Below are 15,320 nucleotides of genomic sequence, written 5' to 3' on the forward strand. Positions count from 1 at the left end.
AGTTGCACCTGGGCTGGGAACATTGCCCAGATCCAAGAGTAGCCTCTGTCCTTACAAGAAAAACAGTAGTTAGCATGTTTCTAACATCTCAGTGGAAACAACCTGAGTCACTTTGATTCAATTATGTTTGTTGTGCTAGCCAACTGCATTATCTGCCTCCTCTTTGCTCCCCAGACCTGAAGTAATTCACAGAAATTTTCCAGATGTCTTCCTATAAGGGAGAGTGAATTTCTGTATCAAAGTATTTGCATGGGTCAGGGGAAATTCAGTGTCCAACAAGATGTAATTCTGCCTTAATACCATAGAGATGCTAAATTTTTATTTTTAATTTTTTTTTAATTTCTATTTTCACTATGTCCCATATCTATGCTAATGTGATCTCAATATTTATCAAAGCAAGACTTCAGCTCAGCACCACTTACTATGCCTTGTGCAATAGAATAAAAACAATCATTAAGCACATTATTCAGTTTTCAGAAGCAGCTGGTTTTTTTGAGGGAGACCTTGTTCAACTAGTGGCTGCTTGATTACTTTAGCTTAATGAAAACTACATATAAATTACTTCAAGAAGGCTGAAAGCATGGGAAATTCTAACTTCAGCCTGCTTATTTGGCACTAACTGCATGCAGTCTGTTTCTGTCCATGTGTGAGAGCTGCCTGCATGCAGTCTCCTTTCAGTGAGCCATTAAGATGTAATCCTGCTTTTTCAGTCTGCTCTGCACCAGAAGGCAAACCTTTAATCAGTATCTTTTAAAAGAGATCATGATTAGTAAAAATCCATTTTATTCACTTCTGTGATTATAGCAGCCAGTGTGCTGCAAATTCACTAGAGTCAATTTCAAACCCATTATAGTTTAGAAAATAAATCATTACATGGCTAGATTTTTAGGTGTTCTAGGAAAACAAACTTACCTATCTTACTCTTGTGTCCCAGCTGCATATATTAAATGAGTATCTGGGAATATGTGAAATTTAGTGCTGGCCACAGCTATTAGACATCAATGAAAATATTCTAACTCAAAGGCTGTTTTGAATGAAATACATAATGATTTTCAAAGTCAAATCAGTCCTTCATGACATCATTTTTTTTTTATGGTAAGCCACAGTGCAGTATAAGGGAAGCAGAAATGATAACCAGATTCTGACTGTAAATGTATTTTTCTTTTCTGTTTTGATACAGTCACTGTTATGACTATTTTCCAAGAAACTTTAGTCTCAAATGATGTTGAATTAATTCAAGTAATTTTATTTTTACCAAAGCTTTTAAATGAAGAGGAAGAAAGGAGAAAAAAAACCCCCATCACTTCTTAAATCTTCCTATTGTCTGACTCTCTTTGAAACATAAACTAATAGTCATCCTTTCTGCACTACCATGGGCTTGTACAGCACTTTCTGAATATAAGTAGCTGCAGATGGAATTATGGATAGTATTGGGTGGAGACCTGTAAATGCACTGCCCATGTGTCCCAGACATTTGCACAGATACTTTCTCTAGTGTCATTGCCACATTCTTAGTTTTAGCCCTCACGTTTTGTTATATAGGCAACAATGCTCTAACTTTTTATCAGTAATAGATTTTTCATCATGTATTTGCTGGTTACAGTTAGGAAGATTTGTGTAAATGCTTTCTATCTAAAAATATACTTTCTCAAGGTCTCGACTCACTTAAGCAAACAATAAGCAACTTACTTAATATAAAACTCACTTAATAAGAGAAGGGCCTGATCTTTGGCCAGAAAAGCCTCAGAGATTGATTCTTTATCAGAGATGGTTCTTTATCAAAGGTCACTTTAAAAACAAAGCCAAATGCAGAAGGGTAAGGCAGCTGCTTGCAGACTGCCAGGCACTATGACGTGCCTCCCACTGAGCTGCTGGGAAAGCTCAAGGTGTAGGGATCACTCCTGCCCAGAGTGGGGACATCACAATGGGCACATGCCTTTTTCAGGTGCCTCTTTTCTTCTTGGCACCTTTTGGATGAGAAGCAGTAGTGGATGAGATGGCCTTCCACAGAAAAATGTCCCCAGGCTCAAGTGTGACCCAATGGCACTGCCTTGTGACCCCCTGACTGTCTGTATATAGTTGGGTAATCTTTTTCATGCTTGAGCAGAACATTGAGCAAGCCATTTGGAACACTCTCACTGGGGAGCAAGAGTAGGTCCTTTCACCAGCAGTATTATTGTCTGAAGTGGAGGGTGTTTGGCTGTTGGCAATTGACTCAAATGAATAAAGTGTTCAACACAATTGCTCTGAGGATCTGACCCTGTGTGTTCCCTGGGACACCACTGAGGACAGTCAGCATCAAAGCCCATGGCTGCTCTGCAAGCATGTGCCAGTGCAGACTGTAAATGTGTCAAAGGAAATTCCTCCTGTTGCCCACACATGCAAGTGTAGTTTCCTTTAGAGTGAAGCTTCAGTGCATATGTACACTCTGTCTTTACATGGAAGGCAGGAACTCACAGGTTTTTTTGGCATTGTCTGGAAAAACAGTCTCAAAAGTCTTCTACTAGGTGTTTCTGAGCCTGCATTAATGGCTTTCTCAACATTCCCCAGACCATGTGTGACTGTGATGTGTGTTCCAATACATAGTATACCATGGAGAGCTGAATTTCTGTATAAAAGTTCTGAATAAAACTGTGTGCAGTAATTCCTTAAACAAAAAAACATTTTAATTTTCCCTGAAGCCACCATTATGTACATTACATTACATTCTGAAATCTTGCCTTCAGTCTATTCATGGCTCACTAATACCTTTTCAGCCCTTTGAGCCCCTTTAAGCTCAGTTTAGAAAAATCAGAATAAAAGAGGAAATACTGATGTTCCTTTTTTCTTTTCTTTTCTCTTTTTTCTTTTCTTTTTTTTTTTTTTTTTTTTTTTTTTTTTTTTTTTTTTTTTTTTTTTTTGTCGCATAAAGGAAGCAAAAGAAACAGATTCAGTGCTCCTATTGAACTGATCTTGCAGAATTCCATTATTTTGCATCCTGTCTTGCAGTCACCAGGCTTGCTATTCATGCTTAATATTTTGCTTAAAAAAATCAATGTTACATTCCTTTTCTGGTGTTCAGGTAATGCCAAGGGGAATCCAGGGCAATCAGTTGGAGACAGAGAACAATTTAGGGACCCTGGGGTTTAGGGAAACAGGACATGTCCAAGCAGGGTAACTAGGCTCATTATATACTGTTGAGGGAGTGTTGGTGAGGTAAAGCTTGCAGAAAAAGATTTAATATTGTTTTTCTAGTAGAATTTCAGATATATATGGGGGGAGGAAAGTGCACACACACACAAAGTGTTTGGGTTCAATCCATTGTTTATAGAAATAGAAGAATTCAGTTTGTAAATGTTTAGAAGATTCTCTACATGCCAACACAGTGATTAAGGAGTCAGATATACTCCCCCACAGGCAGTGATATAGAAAGGAAACTATCTTAGATTTACCTTTCTATGGGAATTAAACATCCAGTCTTAGGTTACAGGAAAACCTGTCCTCCACTTTGAATTGCCATGTGATCTCTCAGGGATCTAAGTACCTACATCAGTCAGTCCTTTCTCACACAGCAGTTATCAGGGGCCTAGTGGTGCTCCCTCCATCCAGTTTCAGCCTATGTTCCTTGTACACACACCTAGTCTATGGACAGAGTAGGAACAAGGCTTTTTTCAAGTCAGCATTTAATTATGTGTACAAAGAAAATGCAATCAGCTTCCTTGGGAGAGCCTGAGACAGAACTGACCAGAATGCTCCTGACTTGAAGGAAAACATTGGGAGCTTGAACTGAAATCTCTGCTGCCAGTCAGTTAAAGAAAAAAGACTTTAAACTGTGTTTTCTACATCAAGAGAAATATTCTGCCAGAGGAATACCAATTAATGTTTAATGCACTGCACATTCCAGTGACATGTCCTGAGAACACCTATTAGATCAAGCATTGTTGCAAATGGATTTTTAAACTGTTAGTGCTGAAGGGGCTGATTTACATATCTCTGTGAGCTGTGGGCAGCTTTGCCTATGCTCAATCCAAGAAAATTAGGCACTTAGGAGGATGGTGGTAACTGAATGAGGGTTTTGAGATGATACATTACAAGCGTGGATATTGTTGAATGGAACTCCAAGATACAGAAAATAAGAGGCAGAGTTGTGAATTGGACTCAAACATCCTAAATCTCTCCTTTGAATCCTAACCTTATTATCTCCCAAGCCCCAAATAAAAAGTTAGTAAAAATACTTCACCATCTAAAGGATTAGATGCTAGAAATGAAAAAGAAGTACTTTCATTACACTATACTCTAAAAAACTGAATTCATATCTGCAAGCCTTGCTTACTGTGAAAAACAGCTTCAAAAGTAGTGTTGGCAGATGTATAACTCACTGGACCAAGTCCTAGAAATGTTTTTTCTATGCATTGCATTCATTGTCAGAGTATTTTAATTTAAGAAATCATGAAGGAAGAGTAATGCTTTTCAACTCATTCTTTCTCTCATACCTTTTCATACTTTCTGATTGTAGTGATGTTTTTTCAGTCTGAGAAGCTCTGCTGTGGTTATCATGGCTGTGATATAGAGGTGTTAGTCTAAAATCAAAGGCTAGACATCCAGTGCTTCTTGCACATAGGAGTCTTAGAGTATAGACCTCCCTGCAGTGTGATCTGTGAATGCCATATACCCTGAGCATGGGAGGGTTCAAATGAATGCTCCTTATGAAAAGCCATAAGGCCATGGGATTTCCCAGCTAGTACAGAACATTTTTTACCTAATTATCCGGGAAAAAAGTCAGGGTCACATCAGCATTTATTGAGAGAACCATAAGTACATAATAATTCCTTTGGTTATCTCTTAAAGCATTTACCTTTTGCACTGTCAAAACACATGGTTTTCTCAAGCTATTCCCCATTTTCAGATAGTGGACTTGACAAAATTCAAGTCAGTTCACATTCAGAGCTTGCATTTAGAAAGATAAATGTAGAGAAGAGGATAAAATAGTAATCGAAAATTGATGCAGCTGTAAAAGTCACCAAGTCAACATTACCATATCACTTTTTAAAATAAAAAAACACCAGAACATAAACAGCAAAATGCCTCTCTTTATTTGTGATTTCTTTTTCCTGTTTTATCTCCTTTTTAGGGAGGAGGAAATACTAAATTCTTTTAATTCCTCTTCTTTCTTGCTTTGTGTACTTTGTTTATAAAGCATACAATCTGGAAATCATCACTGTTCTTGCTTGGGAAAAGTATCATTACCTTCATAAGGAAAGGTTGTTTGCTAAGAAAGCACTTGAAAAATCCATGCAGATGTTGACTATGATTACTGAAAAATAACCCAAACTTCCCTGTAAATATAAATTTTGAAACATTTTCCAAAATTTTTTTATAATATTTTGTTCTAAATGGAGTTAGAGTTGGATTTCACATTCAGTTGTCATAGTTCAACTGATTCTGCTGGATCTCTGAGCTGTTCAGAATGATAATTCACAAGCAAATTAATTTGCTGGATTAAAAGTCATACTTTTTAGGTCTCATGTGAATATTTTTGTTCTGTGGCTCTCAGATGCAGCACTTTGAAGTGTTTGGGAGCAGGAAGGCAGATGGGGTCTAACTGACATCGTGCATATAAAATGGAAATGAATCCAAATCCTTCATAGATTAAAAAGATTATTTTATATTCTCCATGCACATAAAAGATACTAAACTAGTGGTATGAAAGTTGCAATGTTTTCTTGAAACAGTCTCATAGCTGTCTGTGAGGTTAACATTCTGAGTGCAGAGGAAGACACTGCATCTGCTGTAGTGTCAGGGTGAAATTTATTTGTCCATATAAACAGTAAGTGCTTTAAGTCTTTGTGGAGAGGCATCTACTGGGATTTTCAAAATTTCTTTTGCAGTTAGTAAAGGTACAGCTGGACAGAGGGAGACAGTTGAATAGAGGTCAATATGCCAACTGTTCCTTCATTTATTCCTGCTGTATTAGGAAAGTTGATAGAGTGGAGCTAATCCATCTGCTCACAATTTATTCTCTAGCAATAAGATACAGTTTCACTATTTCATGAGCTCACTCTTTGACTAATTTTATTAGAAGTCCATAATTTTTAATCACTTTTAATGCAGTTTTAGTTATGTGTAAAATAGTAGAAAAAGATAAACTAAAGAAACATGAAAGGACTTCATGGGAAACTCAGGTCATCGTAAATAGAACCAGATCAAATAAAGTTCAGTCAGTGAGCCTACAAAGACCAACAGAAAAGTGTTTTAAATTAGCTCTTTTGCATGAGGCTTTATTCTGTCATGTCTGAAGTGTATTCAAAAGGAGTGAGACAGCCCTGGCAGCACCATGAGGGGAGGCAGGGCTGCAGTGCCTGGAGGAGGTGGCTGGGTGACCTCCCAGGCTGATGGGCAGTGCTGGCCAGGAGACCACAGGGTCAGAGCTGACAGGTGGAGAGGTCTCACACCTTCTTTACCAAGAACACTCAGTGGAGTTTATCTCATCCACTAGTTCTCAGCCCTGCATGGGTTCCGGATGTCAAAAAGGTGCAGGATTTTGGCTACTTGTTGGTTGCATGCAACACTAAAAGGAATTTCTGTGATCTTAGTTATATTTCTCTTGATATTTAGTTTAAAACATTGATCCTTTATTAGCTTGGTAGGGGAAGTCTTCAGTATTTGGGCTAGGTACAATTTCAGAAATGAGTACTGAAGCAGAAATTGCTGTTTTCCAGTGTTGAGCCTACCACTCCTATTGATTGTTAGAGGTGTTCATAAAAATACAGAAAGGACTTTTACTGGGTAGCTGACTGTAGAGCCTGTATACAGGCATCCTGGGTGGGAGTTTCCAAAGCATTCAATTCATTAATATAAGTCTACTTCCATCAAAAATCATGGTTTTAGCCACAGCTGTGAATGAACAGACTTGGACTATTCCATAAAAATACTGAAAATCCTTCCTTTCTATTTAAAAATGCCTTATTGAGCTGATAGGTAGCAGCAGGTGCAGATGTTAAAAGTAACTTAATTTTTAATGGTCCTCTGTCCCTGCTAGAGCACCAACTGTTAAGATGAACACAGATGGACATTTTTTCCCTACTGATATGACTTCTCCCAGGAAAGTCAAGGGCTTCTTACCTTCTTTCCTTTTGCTGCATTTCAGAGGAAATAATTTTTCATTATGGTGGAGGTGGTGAAAGAGGTACAACAGCAACTAAAAATTAAGTTATATTCCTTAATCTGAAGCATTACTGCATCTACAATGGTCTTTACTGCACAACATTCATCCCGTGACATCAGCTGCATCAGTGTGGGCCGGCTTGATGATGCTTTGTTCAATCTCTCTCTCTGTATTCACCTGTGACATTTTAAAACTGGTTATGATTTTTTTTTAGTATTTATGCATGCCTGAGTAAAACTATGTATGTATATCTATATTCATAAGTATATAATTGAGAAGAAATACAGTGTGGTTGTTGAGAGGTGAACTAAACAAGCAAAATTCTTATTAAATTAGGTATCCAGACTGTAAATAAATAAAATCATTAACTAATAGCCCCAAATATTTTGAAGGTAATAATTGAGAAAACTGAGTAACAGGCTTGAAAATCTGTTTCCTCTCTGGAAGACTAAAACATGTAGAATCAGTTTTGCTACAGTGTGATCTGAAAGAGTCAAGGAAATTGTCATTTCACATAGTAGATGGACTTCAAAAATTTTCCTTAAGTATTAACTGATGGTGATTAAAAGCTATGTAGATGTAAAGAAAAAGCTTTGTTCCTATTTTATTTGCTATTGTCCAGAAAATCTTCCATAAAGATAAAAGAAAGTTTACTAGTGAAAAGCCAGGCTGATCTTGTAGTCAATCCTAATGTGCACTAAAGTACATAATGCAAGGGAATTTTTCTTTTGATTCTAATCCAGAAATTACAAGGCCTTTGTTACTTGTCCTTTCTAAAAATGAAGGTTTGAAGGAAGAACAGACACAGTGCAACAACTATCATTTAAGTTTACATGTCTGGCTCTCATCTTTGCCATGAGTGATCTTTTGTAAACATACTTAAGATCACAAGATGTTTCATCTTTGGGCAAGGCAAAAAGTATGTCATGTCACCACAGCACCTGAAGAAAACAATAGAAAATATACATTCATTTAGAAAAACCCTCAGTGTGCCATACATTTGTGGAGCTGCAGTAAATCTGTAGCTGCAATAGATTCATTTTGCATATTATATTAAATATGTCAGTGATGGTAAATGATTGGTACAAAGGTAAAAATAAAACAAATAAGTTGTTTATGGATTCACAATATCTCATGACATGACAGTTTAGATGTGAAATACAAATTAAATGCAAGCAGTGTCCTTTACTTTGAAAACACAACAAAATCAAAGGGAATCAGTTACACAGTTCCCTGCATGTTGATTGTAATTAGCAAAAAACAAAGAACATAAAATTGTTGTGAATGTTATTGCCCAAGAAATGTGATTAAAATAAAATTTTGTTTGCTTAAACACATACTCTGGGCAGAATGAATGACAAAATCCCAGTTATTTTATGGCACTATGTTGAGGGCAATGGCAGCACATTCAGGAACTTGGGGCTCTCTTGTGAAGTCTTGTGCAAATTGTTTTACTGAAAGGAAGGAAAGTTCTGATATTAATGTTAGTTGAAGTTATATATGTCAAAGAGCAATATAGCATGTCCAGACCCAGAGACTCCAAAACACAGTTTAATATTAGAAGATACTGTCCCATTCATTTTGTCATAACAGCTTTCCCTAGTTAGAGAGATTAAGCAGAGAACAGGACAACCCACACATAACCACTATTTTGTTGATTATTTATACACAGATATTACTGTAAACCTTTGAAGTCACTGGGAAGATTTTTTTACATTTTTGTTTCACCACCATGGACTTTAATGAGATCAGAATAATTGTGAGACAACTATTTCATTTTGCCTTTTGATTGCATAATCAAGAACCACCAGTATTTACAAAATTCCAAGATGTGTTCATATCGCTATCCATATCAGTGGCACAGATTTTACTAACTGTCAGCACCTTGACTCTATTAGGACTTAATTGTGTTTTGGTGCAATTTAGGCACAGCATCATAGATATAGCGTAATATAATAGCAACAGTGAATATATAACAGTTGTGAAATTAATTTTAGCACCATTTTAGAAAATAGAATTCTTTTTTCCTTTAAGCACCTGTATCTCCTGAAGCTAATTTGGGGCATTTCATCACAGAAATGGATTCCATGTGACTAAAAATAAGCATACACAATTCTTAAGGGCAAATAGATAGAGATTATACAATATATAGAGACCACATGATGTTACATGAAATTATGTATGTTTGCCTTAATACATTTTCTCATATCTTTAGCAAATGTAGTATCTTGTATGTTTACTGTGGATTGGGATAATTTATTGCAAAACCTTTGCATGGAAAAAGCATTCTAAATTTCATACTAAACTATATATTGAAGAGCTAAGGATGACCAAATCGTGGAACCACCCCAAATATCTTTTATTCTTAAAGAGGATTTTAAGGTGATGTGGCTGGTCACAGTGCTGTCATTTTCACATATTCTATTTTAATTCAGGACTGTGGTTCCAAAATTCGCCCAGAAGAGTCCTGTGGCTTGCAGCCTCTCTCTCGTGAATACCTCTCAGCAATTTCACAGACAATGCTTAAGACCTGTGAAGCTGGAGACACAAAAGGTTTGTACTTTATTCCCCTTTTTTCTGAAAATTAACTCATGCACCTTGTCAAAGAAAAACTAGAAACAGTATTAACTCTTTGCTGCAGACATTCACTAACCTATGCACAATAAATTGAACTAATCACTTGTAATAGTTACTGATTTTTTAAATCAGAATAATTTATTTATGTGAGAATTTTTTGTTTAATAATTTTCTAATCAGTGATCCACCACTGCATGTGTTATTATTGTTATGGGCTGATGTTTGGACTGGCTCCTCTCCTTGCTTCATGCGTCTGCCCTAGCGATAATGAAGAGAGATGAGGTGTATGAGACAGTACTCGATATGGCAAAGAAGCAAGGAGAGGAGCCAGTCCAAACATCAGCCCATAACAATTATCATGTATTCTTTAAAATGCATTGAAATATTCCATTGAAACCACTTGAAATAAAAATGCTTTATCTTACATAGAAGGGATTTTCTACTCAAAATAAAAATTAACTTTAGAAAAGGAACACAACACTTCGATCCATTTGAATTGAATATCTCCACTGCTATATTCAAAACACAAAATTAGTTTTTAATTTTGGGTATACTTATACCCTAAAACACAAGATGGACAAATCAAACATTATATGATAACCAATACAATCAAGACATGCCTTTGGTTTAGTGAGAATTCAGATTACAACAGATTTTGTCAAGGAGGTACTCATGTGAAAGCCAGAGTTTCATGAAGATTTATTCAAGTGTACTTTAACTACTCAAGTATGGGGTCTTGTTCATATTTAAGTTGTTGTTCATGTTTAAGTTGCTGTATTAGACAGTAAGTAATTTTGTTCCATTCTTTATTAGAGAAATGAAAAATAAACCAATAGTCCTCTATAGTCTACTGACACAACTGTTTTATTTATCTTGCTATAAACAGGAGCAGCCTCTCTCAGCAGTAAATTTGCATAAACTCATTGAAAAGTCAATAAAAAATACAGGAATGTGGGAACTGCCTGAATGCATCACTTCATGTGAAACAGAGGCAAACAATAAATTTGTCTTATATGGAGGAAATGCCCAAAAGAGACACTGCTGTTACTAGCAGAGTATTTTAACCACACAAATTGCGTATCATTCTGTGCAACAATATCAGAACATAAAGTTCAAAACTAGAAAATCCAAACCAAATCCACTGAATCCTTTCTCAGGCAGACAAACTCCTTCTGATGTACAACATAGTCCTTTTGGATACTGAATCTAGCTAAGTAATGTATGATGAATGTAGTATATTTTACAGCCTTATTGTGAATAATATACACAAAGTTCAAACAACCTTCAGGAGATGTATACTCAAAGGACAAGTATATTAAACAGGGAAGAATAATTTGTGCTTATAGTGAATATTGCCAAAAGGTGTCTAATGAGCCTAGAATAGGGGTTTGCAGTATCTGGCAACAAGTGTGTGTATAGTTTTAATGTGTGTCTCAGCTTCCAGCTGGAACTTGACAGCATGGCTTTGTGTGGAAAATCATTCCAAATTTGTAGCAGCCAAATTATATACCAATCCTGGCAATGAAGAAAGACAATTGGCAAATTCCCTACTAAAGTCGTAATATTTCTTAAATAAGTTAAATTTTCAGAGAAGCCAAGCAATGTCATTTCCCCTCAGAAGGCAACTCAGTAATTCTGCAAAAGTAACTAGGTGTCATTCACTGTCCTTGTACAGAGGGAGAACAGCAGAGATAAATATATAACCTTACTTCTTCTGACATTAATGGTAAAATTTAGAAGGCTGCTTTATAGTTCAGTACAACCAGGATTTCATGACTCATTTTTAATCCTTTGATGTATAGAAGAGACAGTAATTCAGAGTCCAGCCAAAGACAGAAGTGACTTCCTCCTCTCCTAGTCACCATGGCACTATTCTTTAGAGAAAGCTCAACACCTTACCAAAAACCGACTTAATTTACACAATTTTTCTCTCTCTGTCCCTCTTATAATCAATAAATTCAAATCAGAATATACAGCAGAGGAAGTTTCTTTCCTTCATGTTTATATCATGGAATAAAATTACAATTTTTCTACCAAAAAAATCTTTTTTTTCACAAGTTCTTTGATTCACGTCTGGTTTGAACCAGTCTGTCATATCAAAATTAATTCTTTGTTCAATGTTGTTGCATTACTGATAGTGCAGCAGTCAGCAAACGTTAACCATGTGCTTGGCTTCTCAGAGGGAGAGACAGAACTGAAAGAGACCATGAGAACCCAACTTGTGCTAAATTCCTGCAGGTGAATCAGGTTACTGCAGTCTGTAGAAATGTGGTTTGTAGCAATAACAAAATCTGGTGTGTGAGATAACGCAGATTCACTTCTAATTTTCTGTTGTTGTGATGTATATGTTTTAATTATATATCACTTTCCATTCTTCTTACAACGGTATCAGTTAAAAATAATTCTTTGTGATCTCTCTCTGCATGCAACACCTGTCTGGATTTGGATCCAGCAGAGACATAAATTGATGTCCAGCAAAATGAATGTGTCCTTTGGTTACAAGGACTAGATTTCAGTTTGGAAATAAGTCCATAGGCCTAAGGCCATTTATTCTGTAGCAAATAATGTCCTTTTAAAAGTAGTTCTTACTTTTGTTTTTTCATAAATACAGATAGAACAAAAACCAAAAATATTTCCTCAGCCTATTCCCAGAGAAAAATCTTTTTAAAGACCTTAGGGTGTCAAATAAACACCAAATACAGTAGTAAGCTAGTCCTAAATCAAATTAGCCTCAGTGTAAGGTAAATATTTTGATTTTGAATTATCAAGCTAGAATCCCATTTTCTTTTTATATGGATGATAGTTTGGCACTATAGAAAAGCCTTGATTTTAAATCTGGAAACAAAATATGTTTAATTGTGTCTATGACAATGTAAAGGATAAAAAAAAAAAAAAAAGAAGACACTGAAAGAAAAAGCAAAGCTATCAAGTGTACAGCTGTTATTGCTTAAAACTTTCAATTTTAGGCTGTATTTTTTTCAAATGGAAAGTAAACAGTCCTGACTAATTATTTTGAAAATATATTTCTTTTCATGCCATTTTATGAGGGTATTTTTAGGGAGTACTGGCAATGTTTAATCTCGTATCTTAAGCAGAAGATTTATGTATGCAACTGATAACTAATGAGCCAAAAATCCAGTTTTCACTCTTCCTGTGAAAACCTCCTACTTACAGGTTTTCATAAAAGTTTGATTGTGCCAATTTTTAATTTGTTAAGAAAATAAGAGTGTGTGTCTCTTGCTCTCATTCACTTAATTGTTGGTAAGCTTGTCCTTGCCTGGAAGATCCAATGTTAATGCTTTTGCCTGAAGCACCACAAAATGCTGCCTGATTGAAATGGTGCTTAGTTATGTGCTGCTAAACTATATAAGTGAGGAAAGAGCAACTTAAAATTGCTATAGAATATAAGGCTAATTTCCAAACTAATATTTTTTAAAATTTTTTGCTGTTGTCTTCTATTTTATGAGATCAATTTTATATTTTAATACAATCCTATTTTTGAAGGTTAAGAATGCATTGACAAACTGTTGGGAAATTGTGACAGGAAAAGTTCATAATAGTTTGATTTAAAATGCATAAATTTACATGCATCATAAAAAATCTATGTAAGTATAAAACCAGGCATTATTCTGTTAGCAATAAATGCTAGTGCTTATTAAAAATATGAATTTATCTCCATATATCCATGTTCTCAGATCTTTTTTACATTTGCTACTAACCTTTAGCATGTGCCAAAAACTGATTTTTTTTTTTGTTAATATACCTAGGTAGCTATTGAACATAAACCAAACTATTTTAAATAAGCTTTTCAAAGTTACTTATCACTTTCAGTTGCCAAAGTTTAAATTTTTATTGTTTAGATATTTTGCCTCCTCAATATTCATTTTATATAGTTCTACTTTTCTAGTTTATTACCTTAAACCAAATCAGCTCATAAAAGTATGGGATGTTTAAAAGAAAATTCTATAAAATGAGGGATCTCATACGTTTTAGACATTGCCAGAACTTTTATATGTTTGGGTTGAAAGAAAAATTACAACATCAGGAAAAAAATACTGAGTTTTCATATAATTTTAAAATATAAGTCACTGCCTGAAACATCTCTCAGATCATTTATTAAGACCACTAGAGTAGTGGCAGAGTCTCAGTCCTGACTTCAAACCAACCAACCAACCATTCTGTCCCTGCACTATTACTCAAAAAGGTAGAAAGCAGTAAAAGGTGTTTGCATGGTACCTGTTGGTGGGTTATTGGAGACCTAGCACTTTTCAATCTCCTCATGAGACTACTGTGAAGCTGGGAATGACCATTTTGTCATGGATTGTAAAGTGGGAGCCAACAGCAAGATCCACAAGTGGCAATAGAAATCTTGGAGGCTCAAAGAATGGAGGAGACCACAGCCTGGAACAAGGGACCTCAAAAGGGAGGGTCAGCATGAGTGAGGGACCACAACAGCCAGCACTGGGAGGTTACAGTAAGGGAAATTGTCCAAATTCAGCCTCTGGTGTCCCAGCTGAGGAGGGGATTCATTTGGAAGAGAACTCCCTGCTCCAGAACCTGAGTATCCATTTCTTCAGATAAAAATTCAATTTAATCCTTTGATACAAACTCTACATAGAATCTGTCTTTGGGAGCAAAGTTCAGATCTCTCTTTTCGCACAAAAATTACCAGCTTACAAGCATGCTACTTTCCTGTCATAATGAATTTTGAACTTTAAAGTGGTCCTCAACTGAGTGGGAAATATTTCCCCTAACAGCTGCATGATTAGGATGCAGAAAATGCAAGTTTGAAACTCCACTGAGCAAGAAGCATGGAGTATCTTCCTGTTTGCACCCTCCCACCATGGTCCTGAGTCCCTCCTTCCAGCACAGTCTCCACAAGGCACCCGTGCCCATTGGAACAGGGGCAGCTGGCTTATGCCCACTGAACAGTGTGCTCAAAGCCAGTGTGCAGGGTTTAGCTTCACTCTGCTATCATTGTCTCCAAGTCATTTCCAAGTGCATCTGAGGGTGGTGTGGGCATGTTCTGCACAGGGCAGGAATAGGGGCAGCTGTACAGGGTACACAGAAACATGGCTGTGGCACTGTGGGATGTGTTTGTCCCTTATTTGTACCCATGTGAGCTCCCATGCAAAAAAAAATTGTTGATGATTTTATTTAGAAGGACTTCTTATCTGCTAAGATGACTCACCCTGCTGCTTACCAAAACATAGTCACTTGGACTGTTGCCTAAGTGCAAGCACAGGCTGCCTCCCTGGAAATTCCCTTGCTCCTGAGGTAGCAGCTGACTCTCCAAGGCCACTGGGATCCTTCAGGGTTTCTTTGCTCAGCCTCCCCCGCAGTCCCTGGCCAGGTGAAATGTCAATAAGCAGCCTTGGGGTTGTGCTGTGGATTTCTGTGCAGCAGCAATCCATCAGACACAGCTGGCTCTGAGCTGCTGCCTGGTAGCAGTGGTGGGGACAGACCTGATCTCCAGGTCTGGTCTCCAAGCATTTGACTTTGGGGCTGTTTTCTGGGCTGTGGTGAGAAACCCATCTGTGGCCTGATAGCACCGACACAAGGTCCTTAGGCCTGTGCACTCTCCTTTGTTTAATGTCTT

General features: G+C 36.6%; 1 protein-coding gene across 4 annotated transcripts in view; it reads left to right on the forward strand.

The window, feature by feature from the left end:
- Positions 1 to 15,320, forward strand: part of CPED1 (cadherin like and PC-esterase domain containing 1) — a 140,818-nt gene that overhangs the window by 106,107 nt on the left and 19,391 nt on the right. For all 4 annotated transcript variants that reach the window (XM_079303056.1, XM_079303055.1, XM_079303058.1 and 1 more), the window contains one exon: positions 9,580 to 9,697. In XM_079303056.1, the coding sequence (XP_079159182.1) occupies positions 9,580 to 9,697 (118 nt within the window). The remainder of the gene's footprint in view (positions 1 to 9,579; positions 9,698 to 15,320) is intronic.

This window comes from Erithacus rubecula (genome assembly GCF_903797595.1).
Source record: "Erithacus rubecula genome assembly, chromosome: 4".
NCBI classification, from domain to species: domain Eukaryota; kingdom Metazoa; phylum Chordata; class Aves; order Passeriformes; family Muscicapidae; genus Erithacus; species Erithacus rubecula.